This window comes from Malaclemys terrapin, chromosome 13 (genome assembly GCF_027887155.1).
Source record: "Malaclemys terrapin pileata isolate rMalTer1 chromosome 13, rMalTer1.hap1, whole genome shotgun sequence".
In the NCBI taxonomy this organism is placed as follows: Eukaryota; Metazoa; Chordata; order Testudines; family Emydidae; genus Malaclemys; species Malaclemys terrapin.
In genome coordinates this window covers 28,014,256-28,038,235 of record NC_071517.1, presented here as the reverse complement: position 1 = coordinate 28,038,235, position 23,980 = coordinate 28,014,256, and the positions used below count along the sequence as shown (strand labels likewise).

The 23,980-nt window shown below is 45.5% G+C and overlaps 1 protein-coding gene across 1 annotated transcript in view; it reads right to left on the bottom strand.

The window, feature by feature from the left end:
* The window catches only part of LOC128848298 (butyrophilin subfamily 1 member A1-like), a 49,764-nt gene that overhangs the window by 11,986 nt on the left and 13,798 nt on the right, over positions 1-23,980 (bottom strand). The window contains exons 5-7 of the mRNA XM_054048210.1: positions 17,347-17,451; positions 8,403-8,423; positions 7,572-7,604 (exon numbers count right to left, since the gene is read on the bottom strand). Coding sequence (XP_053904185.1) covers positions 7,572-7,604; positions 8,403-8,423; positions 17,347-17,451 — 159 coding nt within the window. The remainder of the gene's footprint in view (positions 1-7,571; positions 7,605-8,402; positions 8,424-17,346; positions 17,452-23,980) is intronic.

Below are 23,980 nucleotides of genomic sequence, written 5' to 3'. Positions count from 1 at the left end.
TGCTCAGTGCTCTGGTGCTTTTGGGTCAGATTGATCTTTTCTCCAATCAGAGCAGGGATCATTAAATGAACTCTTGGGTCCTTTGTAAGGGCCAGGGGAAGGAGCAGCATCACTGATTCCTCCAGAGTCCATGTAGGAAACACATCATCAGTCACTAGGGGAAAGACAAGCTCCCCTCTTGTACCCCCACTCCACCAGAGAACAAGCAGAGTCCAATACCAACAGCTGTCAAGGAGAGCAAGGCAAGGCCAAGAGTACCATGGGAAAGAGGCAGACCAAGGGAGTTATCCTGGAGGGGAGAAGGATAGAGACCAGTGACAGGGAACCATATTGGATGTAATGGAAAGGAGATCAAGGTGAAGGTTACATCAGTAGGGCAATGGGAGTCGGAGGGAGGAGGAGGAAGGGGACACACACAAGGCTGTGTACGGCCTTCCCCTCTGCTGCTTCAACCAGCTTGGGAACAGAATCTAAGGCTTTGCTTCATCAACTTTATCTTTTTTTCTTACGTCTCTTTCTCCCACCCATCTCTCTCCCTCTTCTTGCATCACAGCTGGGTACAGCTTCACCTTCCTACCACTTTTCCTATCCATTCGCCCCACCCCTGTTCTGTTTATTCCCCTTTTAATTCACTTTTTGTTCCTATTTCTTTTTTCTCTTGAGTTTTGCTTCCCTCCCCCAGTGTCTCCCCATCCTCATTCCCCAAAGGGCACCATACTACTCAGATTTGGGGGGGGAGGGAGGGAGGAAGTCATCTGTGAAGCCAGACACCAATGAAACAGAGAGCAGAATCTAGGGCTGCTGGGTTACAGCTTGAGCCTGCAGCCCTGTGTCTGGGGGCTGCTCCCTTGGCTAGCTGCATTAAGGAAGGGAGCTGCCTTTTAAAGATACACCTGCTGCTTTAACTGCAGACAAGCAGTTCCATTCCCCTTGCTACTCCCCACTCACCTGCTCATCCTTTCCTATTCCCATGCTCACTCACCCATCATGTGCCCTTTCACCTCTAGGGACAGAGACCTCAGTGCTATTTCTGTATTATGCCCCAATGCTCTATTTTTCCTCTCTCTAATCTCTGAGGTTGTCCTGCTCCCCTCACTGTGGTATCTTGGTACTAGACATCGCTCAGTCTGCCCCTTCTCCACAGGCCAGGGCACATTCCCCAAAGTCACTTTCCCAGGCAGTGAGAGTTGAAGATGATTCAGGAAGAGGTACCAGCAATAGGAACAGAGGCAGAGAAGGCCTTAGTATTTGTATAGTGTCAAGGGCGGTGCACTCTACACTTCACTCTGCAGATGGGATGGGAGCTGCTCTCAGGAAGCACTGGAGGAGGTGCAGTGCACAGGCAGAGGAGAAACAGAATTAGCCGATGCAAGAACGTCTGGATTTATTGCATTTTAGTGGGACACAGCCACAAAATATGCTTCACCATGTGAGCAGGGTCTGAACAAACCCTCCCCTGACATCCAAACACAAATTGGGGGTCGGTGGGGGAAGACTTCAGGACCAGCTCAGGCCATGGAGCTGCTTTAGCAAAGGGATGATTTTGTCTCCATTTGGGTTACCATTCACTTTAGTTATTGAATGCAGGAGTAATGAAATGTTGTTATCCTCATCGAGTGAGGAAAGGGCAGCAGAGCTGTACTTAGCATGCCCTGATTGACAGGGAGGTCACCCTAAATTGAACCTCCCTTGCTAAGCAGAGGTCAAAACCCAGGGACAGGAGAAACAGGAGTGGAGAGGAGGTCTGGACTGGACTGCATTGCATAGCATAAAGAGTCCTACACACCAGTTAATCTTTCCCCTACCAGTGTGCAAAACAAAAGTTGGCTCTCAGCTGAATCTAGTTCATTATTTCTATTCAGGGATTATCAAAGATGAAGCACTAATAAGCTGCCCTAGGAGCTAACCCTTAGACCTGGGGTGGAGACAGTATTGCAGTAAAAGACAACACAGAGGCTGCACTAGCAGTGAGATTTCCTGCTACACAGTGAAATCACTAGGAGCTGGGTTAAGTGATGGAACCTCAGATCATGGCATCGCAAAAGTGGCAGTGAGCACCAAGCAGGAGCAGAGAAAGCACAGTGAACAAAGGCAGAGTACAGTAACTCCTCGCTTAAGGCTGTGGTTATGTTCCTGAAAAATGCTACTTTAAGCAAAATGATATTAAGCGAATCCAATTTCCCCATAAGAATGAATGTAAATGGGGGGAGGGGGGAGGTTAGGTTCCAGGGAAAAGTATAAGTTTTAAACAATTTAATACTGTACACAACAATGATGATTGTGAAGCTGGGTTGAAGTGGTGAAGTCAAAGGGTGGAAGAGGGTGGGATATTTCCCAGGGAATGCCTTACTGCTAAACGATGAACTAGCACTCGGCTGAGCCCTCAAGGGTTAACACGTTGTTAATGTAGCCTCACACTCTACAAGGCAGCATGAATGGAGGGAGGGGAAACAGCATGGCAGACAGAGACACACACCGTGTGTGTGTGTGTGTGTGTGTGTGTGTGTGTGTGTGAGAGAGAGAGAGAGAGAGAGAGAGAGAGATGCCCATTGCCCCTTTAAGTACGCTGACCCCACTCTAAGTACACTGCCTTTTTAAGTAGATCAGCAAGTTGAGACAGCAGCTGCTGCCAGCAAGCTCCCTCAGGCCTGAGCCCTGTTGTATGTGTCCCCTGCTCTGTGGAGATGGCCCAATGGGGTAAAGGAGCGATGGGGAGGGGGACACCCTGACATTAGCACCCCTCTTCCCCCCCCCTCCCCTGCACAGCAAGGAGGAGGCTCCCAGGAGCAGTTCCAAGGCAGAGGGCAGGAGCAGCACAGGGTAGTGGGGGTAGGGACATCTGAACTGCTGGCAATTGATAGCCAACTTAGGGGAGCAGGGAGCTGATAGGGGGGTTGCCGATCCACCCTGGTTCCAAGGACCCACCAGCTAGCTCCAACTGGCTGCTCTTTCTGCAAGCACTGGACAAGGCAGGCAGCTGCCAAACAATGTTATAAGGGAGCATTGTGCAACTTTAAATGAGCATGTTCCATAATTGATCAGCAACGTAACAATGACAACTTTAAGTGAGGAGTTACTGTACAGCAGCAGCAATGAGCCAGTTGCAGAGGCATGCAGCGACAGTGGAGACATTGCTCAATGCCCTCCTCCTCCCCTTTCAGGGCTGGGAGGTGAACCCACATGAATGCACCTCTGAATTCTGGGTCTTTGCTGACCAAAGATAACCAATGGTGAGTGGGCTGCAGTGCATGGAAAGGGGAGTGGCATGTTACAGAGACATTTGTTTGTCAGACTTTCGCACCCCAAGGTGGAAAATAGAGGCAAAGGACACTACTGAACATACTGTAGGGTGGGTGTTTGCTTATGGTCACATGCTTTTGAATCGTGCTTGTGGTGTTTTCACAAATTAATGCTGGGTTCCCTTTCCCATTTAATAAGTTTTCTTTTGTTACACACAGACTCAGTGCTTGTGAGTGGGGAATTATTGCCTCTTAGGTAAGATGACCATTTGTCCTTTTTTGACTGGGACAGTCCCCTTTTTAAGCCCTGTTCCGGGCATCCTGATTTTTTTGGCAAAACTGGGCATTTGTCAGTTGCCAAGAGCAAATGGGACAAATGCCCAGTTCTGCCAAAAAAGTGGGGTATGCCCCCCTACGGGGGTACAGAGGAACAATTGGGAGTGCTTTGTTCCAGGTGGGGCCGACTGTTATGAAAAGGCAGCCAGTTGCGAATCAGCTGAGTGGCGAACAGCGGAGAGGCTAACAGAGGGAATTTGACTGGGAGTTCGCCTGGGGAGAGCCCACTGAGGCTTTCATCTTGCAGGCTTCTCTGAGTAGTTACTGAAACAGCTGAGGAAGCTCCTAGAAGGAAGGTAATATGGATGGTGAGCGCTCAGCTGTTGTGACCTGCACAGGATGTGCCATGTTTGTTTTTCTTCCACAGGACTGAAGCGACTTTGTCTGTACAAAGTGCAAGCTGGTCTCCATATTGGAAGAGAAGGTTCAGGGTCTGGAGAAACAAGTATCAACCCTGCATTGCATAAGAGAAAATGAAGATTTTCTGGACAGACGTCAGGATATGCTTCTATGGGCATAACATTCTGAGGAATCAGAGCAGGCTGCGTAGAGGGGACAGAAGGACGGTGAAGAAAATTGGCAGCATGTGACCTCCAGAAGAAGAAAGAGGAGCATCCATGTACCAGCAATGCAGATACAGGTGAGCAACCGTTTTCATGCTGTCTCCACAGGCACTAATGCGGAGAGTGGACTAGATGATACATCCAAGGGAAGGGAGCAGAAGGAGACTCCACCGATTGGAAGGAATGAGGTGTCCTAGGGATGGGGGTTCCACGACTGCCACTCCCAAGAGAAGGAGGCAGGTGGTGGTGGTTGGGGACTCCCTCCTCAGGGGGACTGAGTCATCTATCTGCTGTCCTGACTGGGAAAACCAAGAAGTGTGCTGCATGCCAGGAGATAGGATTCACAATGTGACAGAGAGACTGCTGAGACTCATCAAGCCCTCAGATCGCTACCCCTTCCTGCTTCTTCACGTGGGCACCAATGATACTGCTAAGAATGACCTTGAGAGGATCACTGCAGAATACGTGGCTCTGGGTAGAAGGATAAAGGAGTTTGAGGTGCAAGTGGTGTTCTCGTCCATCCTCCCTGTGGAAGGAAAAGGCCCAGGTAGAGACCGTCGAATCGTGGAAGTCAACAAATGGCTATGCAGGTGGTGTCAGAGAGAAGGCTTTGGATTCTTTGACTATGGGATGGTGTTCCAAGAAGAAGGAGTGCTAGGCAGAGACAGGCTCCACCGAACGAAGAGAGGGAAGGGCATCTTCGCAAGCAGGCTGGCTAACCTAGTGAGGAGGGCTTTAAACTAGAAGCCTGGGAAACAAGCAGAGAGATCTGGAAGTCCTGGCACAATTAAGGAATTATGATGTGATTGGAATAACAGAGACTTGGTGGGATAACTCACATGGATGGATATAAACTGTTCAGGAAGGACAGGCAGGGCAGAAAAGGTGGGGGAGTTGCAGTGTATGTAAGAGAGGAGTATGACTGCTCAGAGCTCCAGTATGAAACTACAGAAAAACCTGAGAGTTCTGGATTAAGTTTAGAAGTGTGAACAACAAGGGTGATGTCATGGTGGGAGTCTGCTATAGACCAGCAGACCAGGGGGATGAGGTGGACGAGGCTTTCTTCAGGCAACTAACAGAAGTTACTAGATCACAGGCCCTGGTTCTCATGGGGGACTTCAATCACCCCAATATCTGCTGGGAGAGCAATATAGCAGTGCACAGACAATCCAGGAAGTTTTTGGAAAGTGTAGGTGACAATTTCATGGTGCAAGTGCTGGAGGAACCAACTAGGAGCAGAGCTCTTCTTGACCTACTGCTCACAAACAGGGAAGAATTAGTAGGGGAAGCAAAAGTGGATGGGAACCTGGGAGGCAGTGACCATGAGATGGTCGAGTTCAGGATCCTGACACAAGGAAGAAAGGAGAGCAGCAAAATACAGACCCTGGACTTCAGAAAAGCAGACTTTGACTCCCTCAGGGATCTGATGGGCAGGAACCCCTGGGAGAATAACATGAGGGGGAAAGGAGTCCAGGAGAGCTGGCTGTATGTTAAAGAATCCTTATTGAGGTTGCAGGAACAAACCATCCCGATGTGTAGAAAGAATAGTAAATATGGCAGGTGACCAGCTTGGCTTAACAATGAAATCCTTGCTGATCTTAAACACAAAAAAGAAGCTTACAAGAAGTGGAAGCTTGGACAAATGACCAGGGCGGAGTATAAAAATATTACTCAGGCATGCAAGTGTGAAATCAGGAAGGCCAAATCACACTTGGAGTTGCAGCTAGCAAGGGATGTTAAGAGTAACAAGAAGGGTTTCTACAGGTATGTTAGCAACAAGAAGGTCAAGGAAAGTGTGGGCTCCTTACTGAATGGGCGAGGCAACCTAGTGACAGAGGATGTGGAAAAAGCTAATGTACTCAATGCTTTTTTTGCCTCTGTGTTCATGAACAAAGTCAGCTCCCAGACTACTGCACTGGGCAGCACAGTACAGGGAGGAGGTGACCAGCCCTCTGTGGAGAAAGAAGTGGTTCAGGACCATTTAGAAAAGCTGGACAAGCACAAGTCCATGGGGCCAGATGCATTGCATCCAAGGGTGCTAAAGGAGTTGGCGGATGTGATTGCAGAGCCATTGGCCATTATCTTTGAAAACTCATAGTGATTGGGGGAGGTCCCGGATGACTGGAAAAAGGCTAATATAGTGCTCATCTTTAAAAAAGGGAAAAAGGAGGATCTGAGGAACTACAGGCCAGTCAGCCTCACCTCAGTCCCTGGAAAAATCATGGAGCAGGTCCTCAAGGAATCAATCTTGAAGCACTTAGAGGAGAGGAAAGTGATCAGGAACAGTCAGCATGGATTCACCAAGGGCAAGTCATGCCTGACTAACCTAATTGCCTTCTATGATGAGATAACTGGCTCTGTGGATGAGGGGAAAGCAGTGTTATTCCTTGACTTTAACAAAGCTTTTGATACGGTTGCCCACAGTATTCTTGTCAGCAAGTTAAAGAAGTATGGGCTGGATGAATGGACTATAAGGTGGATAGAAAACTGGCTAGATTGTCGGGTTCAATGGCTCCATGTCTAGTTGGCAGCCAGTATCAAGCGGAGTGCCCCAAGGGTCAGTCCTGGGGCTGATTTTGTTCAATATCTTCATTAATGATCTGGAGGATGGGATGGATTGCACCCTCAGCAAGTTTGCAGATGACACTAAACTGGGAGGAGTGGTAGATACACTGGAGGGTAGGGATCGGATACAGAGGGACCTAGACAAATTAGAGGATTGGGCCAAAATAAATCTGATGGGGTTCAACAAGGACAAGTGCAGAGTACTGCACTTAGGATGGAAGAATCCCATGCACTGCTACACACTAGGGACCAAGTGGCTAGGCAGCAGTTCTGCAGAGAAGGACCTAGGGGTTACAGAGGACGAGAAGCTGGATATGAGTCAACTGTGTGCCCTTGTTGCCAAGAAGGCTAACGGCATTTTGGGCTGTATAAGTAGGAGCATTGCCAGCAGATCGAGGGACGTGATCATTCCCCTCGTTCATTGGTGAGGCCTCATCTGGAGTACTGTGTCCAGTTTTGGGCCCCACACTACAGGCTTCAGGGCGGTTTCATTGCTGTGTAGACTTCCGGGCTTGGGCTGGAGCCTGGGCTCTAAGACACAGACTGAGGGCTTGAGAGTGGGAAGTACTACCTCTAGAAGGCCTCAAGGGGTGGTGTTTAGTTTTTCCAGTTTACTGGGTAGAGGCTCAACCCGGTTCTATGTTGTATTTTTAAGAGGAACCCCTAAATATTGAACCTAACTCTTGATGCTGCCAACACCATCTGGCAGAAGAGTTACAACCTTATTATATCCTTTAAAATGCAGGATGCTGGTGAGGATTACCCTGAACTATCAGGCTCCAAAACACTCCTACAGTGAAGGAAAAGGGGCCACATTTTCACATAGGAGGTGAGATCTGAACATTAAAGTTCATATTTTGTCAATTACCTTCTTCTATAGGTACCACAAATCTTCTCCACCCTAAAAATCAACCACATAAGCAAAGATGAGAAGTGATCTGAACACATGATCTATGTACAGGATTCAACATTATACAAATTGACACACACAGGAAATCGGGAGTTACAAATTCTACTAGAAATGTACAATAAAAGAAAAAATCAGAACTGCACAGAACTACACAACATGAGCATTACTGTCTGATTGCTTTATATTATAAAAATTGCCATTGCCTGGAGAATTATTCCTGCAAAGTTATAATCAGACTTTATCAGCAAACACACTACATTTATACTGCAAACACCAAACATGTAAAAAAAACCCTATATTTAAGGCCTGCTCCTACTATTGAAATCAATGACATGTCTTCCATTGACTTCAATGGGAATGGGGGTTATTCTAAAAAATGTACAAGAATAGGGGGAAAGAAGGTTTCTTATGTTAACAATAGGGCATTTTCTATTTTTTTTAATTAATAATCATATAACTATATCCTTCACAAATCTTCATGTCTTTACCAAAAGATGATATTCATCCTGTTACTCCATTTTATTTCATTACATTTTCAGAATTAAAGTTAAGGCTGAGCCATCATTTCCATTCAAAGTCCCTGTATTTTTTTATTCCTCAGAATGTTATTTCAAATTACCTTTTGGTGTTAGAATTCTCATACTTAGCCCAAGACCTCTATTATTTTTTAAAGTTATATTATAAACATGACAAAACAAAACAAACCCCCTACATGAACAAAGCACCTTTATAAGGATACACCTTTGTACAAAAGGTTTTACATGTAGGTAGAGGGAGAATGACACTTACGAAGTTCCACTGCTTGTTTCTCTAAAAAAGAAACAAAAATGGATCAATGATTAGTTGAGGAGCTTCTCTTTCCAGGGATATACATTCACGGTGAGATTTGCAAAATTACTGAAGTAACTAAGGGGCAGAAGTCCCAATGACCCCGACATCACTTAGGCATCCTTGGAAATCCTACTGGTAAAGGATTATACACGTGATGGCTGAAATTCACCTATGCTGTGCAGGCCTAATGCAAAGCCCTCTGTACCACTCAGTGCCTACATAGGCTGTGTGCTATGGGTCAAGCTTCAGAGCCACTGCACACACTCCAGCATGTCACACGAAGAGTCTCTAAGTTTCCCCTGAATGTTTTAGAATTACTAAAACTTTATGCTTTCCCCTTCTCTTGTCTATAACATTGGTCTGTGTCAGTACTAATATTCAGTGCCAAAAACTCTTTAACACAAAGTTAAGGCTGGTGGTGTCTTGCATAGGTGCCAACTCCGTGGGTGCTCCGGGGCTGGAGCACCCACGGGGAAAAATTGGTGGGTGCTCTGCACCCACGGGCAACTCCCCACCCCAGCTCACCTCTGTCTCCTCCCCTGAGCACGCTGAGGCTCCACTTCTCCCTCTAGCTCCCAGTGCTTCCCGCCGCAAAACAGCTGTTTTGCTGCAGCAAGCGCTGGGAGGGAGGGAGAGGAGGGGGAACGCAGTACGCTCGGGAAGAGGCGGGGCCGGGGCGGGGATTTGGGGAAGGGGTCCAATAGGGGCAGGAAGGGGGCGGAGTTGGGGCGGGGACTTTGGGGAAGGTATTGGAATGGGGGCGGGGCAGGGGTGGAGTTGGGGCGGGGCTGGGGGTAGTGGCGGGGTCAAGCACCTACCGGCGCCAGGCAAAGTTGGCGCCTATGGTGTCTTGTGTCCTTCCAGATCATTGATTTCAGCAAAACTGAAGCTTTGGAAAAGCTGGGAATACAGAGTAAAGGTACAAGCCCACACAACCTGAACTCTGCTCCTTTTAAGTGATACTTCAGTACACCCACAATACCCAGACTCACACTCTGCCTGCTCCCTGTACCGAACAGGAGCTACTCACACCAGCCCTACACTCAAACACCTCACCGACTCCACAGAAAGAACACCACATCTGCTAAATTTTATAGCCCCTTCAACCTCTTTAACAATCCGTTCACCCATATGCACACAATGCCAACTGACATTTCCCTTCATTAAATTCACAGACCACATTCATCTCCCACCTAACAGCTGACAATCCCCATGGCAAGAAGACCCCTGTGCTCTCCTGCTGACATACCCACATCAGACAGCACGAACATGAGGCATACTGGATCTCTTCCAAGTACACACACACCTCTTTCCTTTGATCACCCACATAGGAACACAAGAATAGCCTTCCTGGTCAGACCAATGGTCCAGCTAGCCCAGTTTTCTGTCTTCTGACAGTGGCTGGTGCCAGATGCTTCAGAGGGAATGAACAGAACAGGGCAATTTATCAAGTGATCCATCCCGTCGTCCACTTCCAGCTTCTGACAGTCAGAGACTTAGGGACATCCAGAACATGGGGTTGCATCTCTCACCATCTTGGCTAATAGCCATTGATGGACCTATCCTCCATGGATTTATCTAATTCTTTTTTCAACCCAGTTTTCCTTCAGGTTTCACAGGTTGACTGGGCATTGTGTGAAGAAGTACTTCCTTTTGCTTGTTGTAAACCTGCTGCCTATTAATTTCATTGGGTGACCTCTGGTTCTTATGTTATGTGTAAGGGTAAATAACGCTTCCTTATTCACTTTCTCCACACCAGTCATGATTTTATAGATCTCTATCATATCCTCCCTTAGTCTCTTTTCCAAGCTGAACAGTCCCAATACTTTTACTTTCTCCTTATATGGAAGTTGTTCCAGACCCGTAATCATTTTTGTTTGTCCTTCTCTTTACCCTTTCCAATTCTAATATATCTATTTTTGAGATGGGGCAACCAGAACTGCCCGTCCTATTCAAGGTGTATCATGGATTTATATAGTGGCTTTATGATGTTTTTTGTTTTATTATCTATCCCTTTCCTAATGCTTCCTAACATTTGGTTAGCTTTTTTTTTTTTTAACCTGCCATTGAACATTGAGCAGATGTATTCAGAGAACTATCCACAATGACTCCAAGATTTCTTTCTTGAGTGATAACAGCTAATTTAGATCCCATCATTTTGTATGTATAGTTGGGATTATGTTTTCCAATGTGCATTACTTTGCAGTTATCAACATTGAACTGCATCTGTCACTTTGTCACCCAGTCACCAACTTTGTGAGATCCCTTTGCAACTCTCTGCAGTCTGCTTTGGACTTTATTATCTTGAGTAATTTTGTATCATCTGCAAACTTTTCCACCTCACTATTTATCCCTTTTTCCAGATCATTTATGAATATGTTGAACAATATTGGTCCCAGTACAGATTACTGGGGGATCCCGCTATTTACCTCTCTCCACTTTGAAAACGGATAATTTATTCCTACCCTTTGTTTCCTATCTTTTAACCAGTTACTGATCCATGAAAAGACCTTCTCTTTTTCCCATGACTGCTTACTTTGCTTAAGAGGAACCTTTGGTGAGGAACCTTGTTAACAGCTTTCTGAAAGTCCAAGTACACTATATCCACTGGATCACCCTTCTCTACATGTTCGTTGACAACCTCAAAGAATTCTAGTAGATTGGTGAGGTATGATTTCCCTTTACAGAAGTCACGTTGACACTTCCCCAACATATCATGTTCTTCTAGGTGTCTGATAATTCTGTTCTTTACTATAGTTTCAACCAAATTGCCTCATTCTGAAGTTAGACTCACAGGCCCATGATTGCCTTTGGAGCTTCTTAAAAAAATATAATAAAATAATAATAAAAAAAATCGGCATTACATTAGCTATCTGGTACAGAGACTGATTTAAGTGATAAGTTATATCGCACAGTTAACAGATCTGCAATTTCATATTTAAGAACATAAGAACTCCATACTGGGTCAGACCAAAGATCCATCTAGCCGAGTATCCTGTCTTCTGATGATGGCCATGGCCAAGTGCCCCAGAGGGAATGAACAGAACAGGTAATCATTAAGTGATCCATTAGGCAACCTTAACTGCTTTAAGAAAGGTTTTTGTCAGTGAGTTTAACCCCCTTTCCATAACCCCTTCTCCCCTCAGTGCAGCTCCAAACCTCTTTCCCCTTATTACCCACTACTCCTCTGCTCCCTAATTCCCACTCCTCCCCAGCAACTATTTGCATGTGGAATTTATTTTCTTTTCAAAAATATCTGAGCAACCTCTGAGGATTCTGATGCACTCAGATTACATTTTCCCAAAATAAAACACCCTATTATAGTAAGGTGTCTTCTGATTTCTGCCAATGGTTGGATTTAAACTCACAGGGCCTGGCTGGTACTCAACTGCTAGAGCCAAAGCAGCTTATGCTAAGCCACACCATCGTTGTGAGTCAGAGCTTGCTTTCAGCACTCTTGGGCTGTCTCTCTGCAAGGTGCTCAGTAGAATTCATTTGGCTCCTAAGCATTAGGCTATATAGAGAGCTAATCCCTTTTCAACTTTGCTCCCCCAAAGTGAGCTAGGCAGGCCTCTCATTCATTCTCACAAGAAATGGCTTTGGTGCCTAAGCCGCCTGACTCCAGGAGAGGGGTTCCTGCCTGTGGTCAGCGAGCAGAGCTAGGCACCTCCCTGCAGCCTGGATTTAAGCACCAAACTCTGTGAGAAGGGCGGGGCTTAGGATACAATCCTCTCATTGGCATCTCCCATTGGCTGGCCTAGGTGGCTCCCCATCTAGCATGCTGGCTTTTGTGGATCCCATTCTAAGGTGCCTATCTCCCTGCATGCATTGTAGAAGGACCAGAGGCACCTTACTCAGGCTTTGTGGATCACAGTGCTGTTCCAGTGATCTTCTAGGCACCTAAAAGTTTGGTGGTGTGATGCTCAATGTTGGAACACCCAACACTGGGTCCTTTTGTGGGTCTGGGCTTGTGTAAATTAGTCCAGCTCCACTGATTTCAAGAGAGTTATTTTGATTTCTACCAGCAGATCATCTGACCTGACCTAAGAGGTAATTTCTATACAAAGCCCCCTTTTTTGGTTGTTGTTATTATCTTTTGATGTGAAATTTCTCAGATTTAGGCTTCTCCTGCTTTAAAAAATGTTAAATTGAATAGTAAATCTTCCAAAAGAACAGGAAAACACCACCACCACCACCCTGCTACGAGGATACAATTGTGTACAGAATTTGACTTATGCAAAGAGAAAGACTGAGACTTGCCAAATGGCTGCGATGGCTTTTCCTCATTGATTATTTACTTACCCCATTGGATATTCCACAGGGAGCACCAATGTAGCATGAGAGTGCATTGCACTTTATTAGCAAAAAATTATTTTAAGTATAGATATCAGGCATCTGGTGTCTCTGCCTTGTCATGGCGGGACAGCTTATGTGCTCTAACAATCCCCAGAGTTTGTGCCGATGGGGGCTTTTTACTCCTGGCAGGTTCAACTATGCCAGATTGGTCTGTGGGGGAGGGACCAGACAAAAACAAACACCCTGGTCCTCCAAGTTGGGGGTTAGGCACAGGGCTAACAATCCTGTCCCGTAAAAAACAAAATATGTAATGGAAACAGTGGCGGAGAAATCAACTATTACCGTGTGTGATGGCCTTCAGGAGTCAATGACCCGTATGACTGCCAGTGGCGAAAGCTAAAAGGAAGCCAGTGGCAAGAAGACTGAAATGCTCAACACAAAGACAAAAATAAACTTGGTTTTTAGAATGTACGGACAATATATGAAATGGGGAAGCTAGCTCAGGTCACAGCAGAGATGAGACGCTACAGCTTACACATCCTGAGTGTCAGTGAGAGCAGATAGATGGGATCAGGAAGAGTAACAACAGCCTCAGGAGAAACTTTGCTGTATTCTGGATGGGATGATGGACAACACCATGAGGGTGTTGTTATCCTTTTGAAGAAGGGAGAGGAGTGGAAGTCCATCAGCAGCAGACTTATGAGAGCCAGACTGAAAGAGAAACATAATAATATCACCCTGATTCAGTGCTATGCTCTGACAAATGACAGTGATGACGAAGCAAAGGACAAATTCTACATTACACCTATTGTCATGGGACACCTGAATGCCAAGGTCGGTAAGGACAACACAAACAAGGACAGAGCAATGGGAAGACATGGGTGTGGAGCCATGAATGAAAATGGAGAGAGGCTTTTAGATTTCTGCAATATGAATGACTTAGTCATCGGCAGAACTCTATTTCAGTATTGTGAAATTCACAAGCTGACATGGTGCTCTCCAAATGAACATAAGAAAGGCCGTACCGGGTCAGACCAAAGGTCCATCTAGCCCAGTACCCTGTCTACCAACAGTGTCCAATGCCAGGTGCCCCAGAGGGAGTGAACCTAACAGGCAATGATCAAGTGATCTCTCTCCTGCCATCCATCTCCACCCTCTGACAGACAGAGGCTGGGACACCATTCCTTACCCGTCCTGGCTAATAGCCATTAATGGACTTAACCACCATGAATTTATCCAGTTCTCTTTTAAACTTTGTTATAGTCCTAGCCTTCACAACCTTCTCAGGTAAGGAGTTCCACAAGTTGACTGTGCACTGCGTGAAGAACTTCCTTTTATTTGTTTTAAACCGCTGCCTATTAATTTCATTTGATGACCCCTAGTTCTTGTATTATGGGAATAAGTAAATAACTTTTCCTTATCCACTTTCTCCACATCACTCATGATTTTATATACCTCTATCATATCCCTCCTTAGTCTCCTCTTTTCCAAGCTGAAGAGTCCTAGCCTCTTTAATCTCTCCTCATATGGGACCCGTTCCAAACCCTTAATCATTTTAGTTGCCCTTCTCTGAACCTTTTCTAGTGCCAGTAGATCTTTTTTGAGATGAGGAGACCACATCTGTACGCAATGGTAGCAATAAGAACCAGACTGACCATATGATGAATGATCAATGGCAAATGGCGATGTTCACTGACAGAAGTGAAAGTGACAAGGGGAGCAGACGTTGGCAGTGACCACCACCTTGTAACAGCCCCCATCAAGCTAATACTGAGACTTGTGGGTCCACCAAACAGCATAAACATAGATGTTATGACGTTGACAAGCTAAAGTCCCCTGAAATACAGAAAGACTTCGTTCTGTAGTTAAAGAACTGGTTTCAGGCACTTGCAGACCTTGATGAAGAGGAGTGGAATGCAGATGAGGAGATCAACAAGAACTGGGGCAAAGCAACAACAATCTATAAACAGAGCAGTGACGCCTGTTTAGGCTACAGGCAGAAGAAAAGAAAAGAGTGGATTACACCCAACACATAGAATGCCATAGAAACTAGATGAGCCCTGAAGAATAAAGTTTTAGATACAAAATCTCAGAAGCTAAAGGACAAACACTATGAGCAATATAGCAAGGCACAATGGGAGGTCAAACGCCTTGTGAGAGTGGACAAACAACACTATATTGATAATCTGGCAATACAAGCAGAGGATGCAGCTGCCTGTTGTGAACAAGGAACCATCTAAAAAATGATGCAGCTTATCAGTGGCAAACACCAACACACACACTCATTAGGGACAAACAAGGTCACCTACAAGAGCAAGCTGGTTTTCAGAAAGGGCATGGATGCATAGAACAGATACTCACTCTACAAAACATAATAGAACAATGCTTAGAATGGCAACGGCAACTCTACATAAACTTCAGAGACTTTTAAAAGGTCTTTGACAGTATTCACAGGACCAGCCTATGGCGCATTCTAGGGGCATATGGAATTCTTCTCCGTACAATCAACATCATTAAAAGCTTCTATTCCAACTTTACATGCAGTGTTGATCACAGTGAGCTCAGTTTTGAAGTCAAAACAGGAGTAAGTCAGGAGTGTCATGTCTGCAATCCTCTTCAATATTGCCATTGACTGGATAATGCAGCGTAAAACAGAAGACATGCCAAGAGGCATCAGATAGACACCCTTTTCATCCCTTGAAGACCTAGACTTCGTAGATGATCTCTCTCTCCTATCACATAGTCAAAACCATATACAAGAAAAAACAATCCAACTCAACACATTCAGCCAGCAAATCAACCACAATAAGACAGATATCCGGACCATTAATATTGCCTCACCATCACCAATATGGATAGAAGATCATGTTCTCATCAATGTAGAAACATTCACATACTTGGGCAGCACCATCAGCTAGGATGTGGAACAAGCAAGGATATCCAGAATAGAATCAATAAAGCCAAGAACACCTTCAGGAGCTTGAATACAGTCTGGAAATCATCAAAATACAACACCAAAACCAAACTCAGAATTTATCAGAGCTGCATACTTCCAACACTACCTTATAGTGCAGAATGCTGGGGAATGACAAAGTATGATGTGTCCAAACTGTCTTCATTCCATACAACCTGCCTCAGAAAAATTCTCTGTATCTTTTGGCCCAGAACAATCTCAAACCAAGACCTATTCACACCATGCAGCCAAGAAGATATGAGCACCATCATTACCAGGAGGCATTGGAGATAGACTGGCCGTGTGCTTCGGATGGAAACTGATTCCATCACCAGAATAGCAATTAGATGGACACCCGAAGGCAAGAGAAAATGAGGTCACCTGGAAACAACATGGCGAAGAGCTGTGGAAGCCGAGCTGAAAAACATGGGGCACAGCTGGGGAACCATGGAAAGACTTGCCAGAAACAGACAGGAGTGGAAGAGCTTCGTCACTGCCCTAAACGCCAGGGGAGAGGCAGAGGCAGATTAGAGTTTTGTGGGGCCCTGGGCCAGAGTAAGTGGGGCCCTCCCCACCCCTTCCTCCTTCAGTCTCCCCTCTTCCCCCAGAGCTCCTGCTGGGGAAATGGGGTCGGGGCATGAGGGCTTGCCCCGCCCCACCCTCCCACCCATCACTTCTGCCAGTGAGCAGGGTCGTGGTGCGGGGGCTTGCCCCACTCCGCCCGCCCGCCGCTCCTACCAGGAAGCAGGGTCAGGGCATGAGGGGTTCCCCTGCTCCCTGACAGGAGTGCCAGGTGGGTGGAGCGGGGGAAGCCCCCGCACTCCAACCGCACTCCCCGGCAGGAGGGCCAGGCGAGTGGGCAGAGCAGGTCAGGGTGTGGGGGCACCCATTTTTCTGAGGCCCCCCAATTGGTCAGGGCCCCTGGGCACGGCCCTGTTGGCCCAGTGGCTAATCTGCCACTTATAATAGATACTAACTAACTAATAGATATCAGGGCCAGCCCTAGGCTTTGCAGAGTCTTGTGAGAAATGAGACAGACATAAGTGACCCCAGAAGACAGAAGACTGAGCAAGATGCAGATATAACTGCTTTGATCTGGGTTTCTGATTCAGCCTTGTTGCCTAATTTTCTCCTCCTTCCAATTCCATACCTCTCTCTCTCTCTCTCTCCATAAATGGAAATATCATGGTCTTCTGCAGTTAGGACAAGATTGTATCTTGCACAACACCCCTACACAAGAGAGTAAGGGGGAAATGAAACCTCCTTAGTTTCATGCATGGGCTCCCTGGATCCTTGCTGTGTGCATTGGATTGAGGGAGGCTCAGCTGGCACAATATGCACCACTGCAAAGGTGGGTGGGGAATGAGCAAAGAGCAGCGGACAGTGGACTGAGCTTTCACTCCATCCTACAATGCTGCAGGTAGGTACTGGTGGAGACGTCCTCTGTGCTGGAGCCAGAGACTGGTGCAGGTTACCACCCCCCTTGACAAAAGGGGAATCTTAGTAGCATTTTCTTCCCTGCACTGCTGGGAGGTGGTGCAGTTACACGCTTCCCATCACGTCTGGCCAGTATCAAATTGTTTACTGTATTCATTTTTTTAAAAAAAGAAAATGTCTTGCTAATTACACTGTATTTCCTGCTTCTAAATTTACCTTTGATTTTGAAGAGGTAATGACTAAGGACAAAGGAACCAAACAAAACCACCAGGATCACACACATCGCCACCATCCAGGGATTCACCTTTGGGAAAAAAGGATCTGAAAAACAAAATCCCAGAACGACTCATTACTTTGTAAGCAGGGACAAAAACCAAATGACTCCATTTCATATGATGCCTACCCCTGTGGGACTAGTCTAAAACAAGGGAGGAAGTATGGCCCCATCAGCACTGCATAAAACACTAGAAACAGCTATTAAAAGTGACTCCAACCAAGACAGACATCAAATTTGTACATTGGTGTATAAGTGAGCCTGGTTTGATTTGCTGCTTCTTGTACAATGAGAGGCAACACTCTCCAGTCCTTCAGGTAGTGAGATGGGACTTGTGAGACTTGAGTTCCAGTCCCAGATTTGCTGGTGACCTGCTGTGTGACCTTGGACAAGTCCTTTCCCCTCTCTGTGGCTCCATTTCCTCTCCAGTCTTTTTGGGGTCTTGATTATTTAGATGCCTGTTCTTTGTAGCAGGAACCAACTGTCACTATGTGTTTTTTGTGTGCAGTGCTCAGCAAAGCAGGGCTACTATCTCACATGAGGAATCTAATGTAATACTGCCACTAGCAATAGTAATGACCATGGATCAGAATGTTGAAGGGTTAAAGTCGTTGATCAGAGTGGTGTTCTACCAGGGGAGAACAAGGCTTTCAATGTTAAAGAACACTCAGAAATTGCCAGGTTGTCTGAAAAAAATTGCCTGTCAATCCACTATTTCCCTCAAATCTTTCAATGAATCATAATCACAATTCATCCAAATTACTGTGCAGGAAGCTATTCATTATTTGTGATCCTCTTGTTTAAACCTCATGTCTAAATCTCACCACTTCTTCCCATACAATATCTCCAAGGTCTGACCTTTTCTCTCTGCCCACGCTGCCAAATTCTGGTCTAAGCCTTGATCACCCCACATCTTCACTACTGTAATCTCTTCCTCCCTAGCCTCAGTGCTCCCCCTTCCAATCAAATCAATGCGAAATACCACTATTAAGATCTCATCACACAGACTATATTATCAGCCTGTTTAAATCCCTCCATTGGCTCGCCTCTTCCAATGTATCAGACTCAAACTTCCTGTCCTCTCTTACAAAGCTCTCCAGTTTAGTCCACCCCACCTACCCAACCCAGTATACCATCACAAGGTCAATTTCCAGTTTCATTTCCAGTGATGCCAACCTCAATCCCCCAGTTCTCTACTTCTTCAGCAAGGTATTCTGTGCTTTCACACATGCCACTCCTTATGAGTGGGGAAAGCTCCAGTCAAAATTCATAAAGCCTCTTGTCTTCCTTCCAATCTCTCCTCAAAACTCATCTCTGCAATGATGCAACCTAATAATAGCTAGGCAGGTGGTGAGCTGTGATCATTACTATTTGCAGTCAAAGATTTAAGAAATGATAGATAGTGGTGAAATCTTGGTCCCACTGAACTCTAAGAGTTTTGCCATTGACTTTAATGGGACAAATATCAGAGGGGTAGCCGTGTTAGTCTGAATCTGTAAAAAGCAATAGAGGGTCCTGTGGCACCTTTGAGACTAACGGAAGTACTGGGAGCATAAGCTTTCGTGGGTAAGAACCTCACTTCTTCAGATGCAAGAAGAAGTGCATCTGAAGAAGTGAGGTTCTTACCCACGAAAGCTTATGCTCCCAATACTTCTGTTAGTCTCAAAGGTGCCACAGGACCCTCTGTTGCTTTTTAATGGGACAAAGATTTCCATTGGGGTTGAGTCTCGCAAATGAGTTAAGTGTTGTCCCCCATCCCCAAATGGTCAATAGGATATCTAATAATCATAGATTTATGTAAGAGTGGGGAGAATGTTTGGCTGTTTGTCTACTGTGCCTTCTGATTACTGTTCATTCAAATACAGTTAAAGGTTTAGGATGATATATACAAAATCTCCTAAGTCAAAGAAAGCAAGTGGGACATAACACATTCTTCAGACAGGTCAATATTTCTCTACCAGAAATGACATAAGGGAAAAATAACTAGATTCCTCTACTGCCTATATAGTATAGGTGGGAATTTCAGAAATGCATAATGTCTAGTCTACAATACAAAAACATGTTGCCAACATATCAGTTGGGGATATGATTTTTTTTATCAACATAGTTATACTGACAAAAGCCCTAGTGCAGTCACAGTTATGCTGGAAAAACTGCACTAAGGCTGTGTCTACACTGCCACTTTCAGCGCTAAAGCTTTTGTCATTTGGGGTGTGAAAAAACACACCCCTGAGCGACAAAAGTTTTAGCGCTGAAAAGCGCCAGTATAGGCAGCACTTTATCCCGGGAGCTGCGCTCCCAGCGATAAAGCTACCATCGCTCGTTTAGGGTGTTTTTTTTTTTTTTTTTAATAAAGCATGTCTACACTGCCCATGTCGCAGTGCTGCTGCAGCCACACTGTAACATGGGTAGTGTAGACATACCCTTACACACGAGTATTGTTTATGTCAGTTATAAGTCATAAGAGGAGGTTACTCACCCTATGCAGTAACTGACGTTCTTCGAGATGAGTGTCCCTGTGGGTGCTCCACATCAGGTCACGATGCGTCCCAGCACCTTTGATCGGAGATTTCTACAGCAGTACCCCTATGGGCTGCGCACGCGCTGTGCCTATCTCATGAGCTGTCAGTGTTTGAAGAACGCATGCGTGGCCCGGGCTCCTCAATTCCTTCTCTACAACGGAGTGTGTTCCAGATTCTGAAGTAGAGGGGAGGAGGGCGGATAGTGGAGCACCCACAGGGACATTCATCTTGAAGAACGTCAGTTACTGCACAGGATGAGTAACCTCCTCCTCTTCTTCTTCTTCTTCGAGAGATGTCCCTGTGGGTGCTCCACTTCAGGTGACTGAAAAGCAGTATCCCTTAGGATGGTTGGGACTTCGAATCAGGTAAGAAGGCTGTTGACCAGACAGCTCTACCCATCCTGGTGTCGGATGCTGCTGTGTGCATGAAAGCGTAATGATTGGCGAAGGTAAGGTTTGATGCCCAGGTAGCTGCCCTGCATATGGAGAAAGGCAGTGGAAGTGGAGACAGCTCTAGTAGAGTGTGTCCTAATTGATGTAGGAGGTTGTATGTTCTTCAGTTGGTAGCAGAAACATATGCAGTCTGCAATCCATTTGGAGAGTCTCTGGGTAGAGATAGCTTAGGCAGGGACTTCGGATGTGTGTGGAGTGTGACCTTATACGGAAGAATGTGGTATACAGAGATTCTGCCATGAGTGCTCCCATTTCTCCTACTTGTCTGGCAGACATGATTGCTATCAGCAAGGCAGTCTTCATGGATAGGTGGAGAAGGGAGCAGGTAGCCATTGGCTCAAAGGGGTTATCCATCAGGGCTTTGAGGACTAGGTGGAGTGTGTGAGTATGTGGGGGGGGAAATAACACCATTAGCTAACTGGATTTCTAGTTGTGTGTGTGTTTGTTTGAAATACACACTGTGGCCTTCATTGCTATGGATTCATTTTAACATAGCTAATCAGTTGGTTGTTGTTGTAGTCGAAAGAGAGAGCTTGAAGCATTGGCCTGGTACAAAGCCTGAGGCCTGAACCAAAGTCAGCAAAAATTATGCTATGAGCAACAGTCAGGCCCTGTCAAAAGCAGATGCTTGCCTGAAAGTCAGTGTCTGGTACATGAAATCGGCACCAATATTGCTAGCATTACTAAAGCACACAATGTGTAAACACATTCCAGCAGGCCAGCACAAGAACACCCCAACCTAGCACACGATAAAATGGCTTGACAAAAGTGCTGAACAGTGATATTTTGTCTGAAAAATCAGGAGAAAAGTACAAGGGGAGGTAACAAATGTGTCATGAAACACGTAAGGTGGTACATAAGTTGTTTATCCCAGATTGTTTGTCTCAGTCTATAAATGTTGGGATACCTCACCTTAACCCTTCGTCCAGCCTAGGGGGCAGTGAAAAAGTCCTGCCACTGACTGAGCTGGTCCATTGTCACAAGCATACATGTGTTAGTGTACCTGTAACCATTGAGCCGGGGCATTAGCACCATGCTTTGTCAGCAATAAACCTGACCGAGTGCCTTTGCTACTAAATGGGTCTGTGGTTACTGAATAGTTTGATTGGAGCCTGCTGTACAGGTTATCTGGCCAGAGCCAGTGCAGTATGGAGAGAAAACACACACATGCAGCCAAACATCTGACAATATTGCCCCGACTGCTGATCTGGTAAGTAAGCAAGCTGTCCTCTGTAGGAATCACGATCTAACATGGCAGAAGGCTACATGCTAGGGAATCCCCTTAACCCCACCCTGAAAATCCCCACAGAGTTTGATAAGGTAAGGACATGCTGGGTTGCTAGCAAAAGAGTTCCATATGAATTTAAAAAATATAGTGGGGAAGAAATCTGGAACGGAATCTGTAAGACTAGGGCAGAGACTGTAGCCTTGAAAAATAAGAGTAAAAAATGTAGAATATTGTAAACTATGGCCCTGGCTGTTAAATGGTTAAGACAACACGCCACAAAATTGGTGAAGCAAGTAACAGAAACAAAGAAAGTTAAAAGAAGCAAGAGAAATAACAGAGCCCTGGAATGCTCCTGCTGTTTTAACAGGGCAGCAAGCAGTTCAGAGACAGCAAGCACAGGAACAAAATAAAAGATTGGAGACAGCTGTAAAGAATCCGCAAAAAAGAGAAGTGGGGGAGAACACTTCAGAAACTGACCTTGTTTGCATAGACAGGCTGTGACGCTCTGTACCTCGAGGGAACACCCAGCACCCCCATGTTCATCCTTATAATATGATTGTGTGGTATCTAATGCAAAGTTTGTCAAGTTGGGTGTCTTCGGAAGGCTCATTGTGTACTGAGCATTGTTATAGTAATTGTTGTTATAGTAATGTTACAGGTTGTAATTTAATGTATATAGTTATGAGGCTGAAAATGTGTCCTCATGACTTAAGGCAAGCCCAGGCAAAAACTCTCCAGAAGCAGAGGGGCAGTTCACACCTCATCAGGGCACGTATGGGACAAACCCAGCCCAGCCTCACAGGAACAAAGGACACTGGCCTAGGCAACAACAAAGGATCTGTTGGACTCTCGAATGAGTCACCCCCTTCCTTTAGTCAGGTTGGGACTGCGATGAGGTAATGCTCACCTGACTCTGAATGGGGGCGCCGGGGGGGGGGGGGGAGGGTGGTAAAGCCAAGAGGGAAGAAAGGACATGATAAAAGGAAGAGATGTTTGCCATGCTCTTCCTCTCTCTTCCACCTACAGCTACAGGCACCACACCAAGCGACTGAAACACTGATCAAAGGGGAGAGCCTGACTGAAGGGCAACCAGCAAGCCTGTGGTGAGAAGCATCTAAGTTTGTAAGGGCACCAAAAGTGTTAAGATCAGCTTAGAATGTGTTTTGCTTTTATTTCATTTGACCAAATGCGACTAGTTATGCTTTGACTTATAATCACTTAAAATCTATCTTTGTAGTTAATAAATCTGTTTGTTTATTCTACCTGAAGCAGTGCGTTTGGTTTAAAGTGTGTCAGAGACTCCCCTTGGGATAACAAGCCTGGTGCAGATCAATTTCTTTGTTAAATTGACAAACTCATATAAGCTTGCAGTGTCCAGCAGGCATAATGCGACACTGCAAGACGGAGGTTCCTAGGGTTGTGTCTGGGACCAGAGATACTGGCTAGTGTCCTTCGGTTGCACAATCCAAGGAGCAGCTTACATGCTAGAGGCTGTGCATGAACAGCCCTGGAGTGGGGGTTCTCACCGCAGAGCAGGATAAGGCTGGCTCCCAAAGTCAAGGATTGGAGTGACCTAGGAGATCACCGGTCCAGATAACACCAGAGGGGAACGTCACACCCATGTTTTAAATATTGGTAGTCAACAGTGGACTTCAGGTAACTACCCTGTGCCTGAAGAATGGGGACAGAAATAGAAAAAGGTGGCCCTAGCAAAATTATAAAATTAAACTGGGGCCACTGCAGTGCAACCATCACCGTACAATAAAAGCCAGGTTCTGGTAAAAAAATAAATCAGGACCTAAACTGGTGCCAGTCAGAACAGGAGAAGTAAGTGCAGAGGGAGGAAAAGTAGCAGACAATACTATCACAGGATTGGTAAATCAGATGAAGGAAAAAATGGAACAGTTCACAGAGCACATTAGGAGACAGAAGCTGTGACTCGATCACAGGGGAGTGAATAAAAAAGGATTTCAAAGTGAAAAACTGAGATTAGAATTGATGCATTAACACATGGAGTTGCCCAAAAACAGTTAACTGCAGCAAAAAAGGGCACTCCTGTAATCCATTTAGCATGCAAATAAAAGCAACACACACTGGGGGGAAAGAATGCAGGTTTTGCAAGAGCAAGTAATGACCCCCAGTCTTCTCTCAGAGCTAGGATAAAAACCAGGGGTGTGGGTTCCAAACTGCTTTATTTTTTTTTTTATTTTTAATTATTTAACCCATGGAGCCACACACCTCACTCAGAGCTAAAAAAATATAACCTTCTTTCTCAAATATTTTTACATACAATTTAAGTTTTCCTTTATATCCTTTCTCGGTTTGATAAATTTACTGCTGCTGCCTATACTTTAAGATACCTTGATAGAGTTAA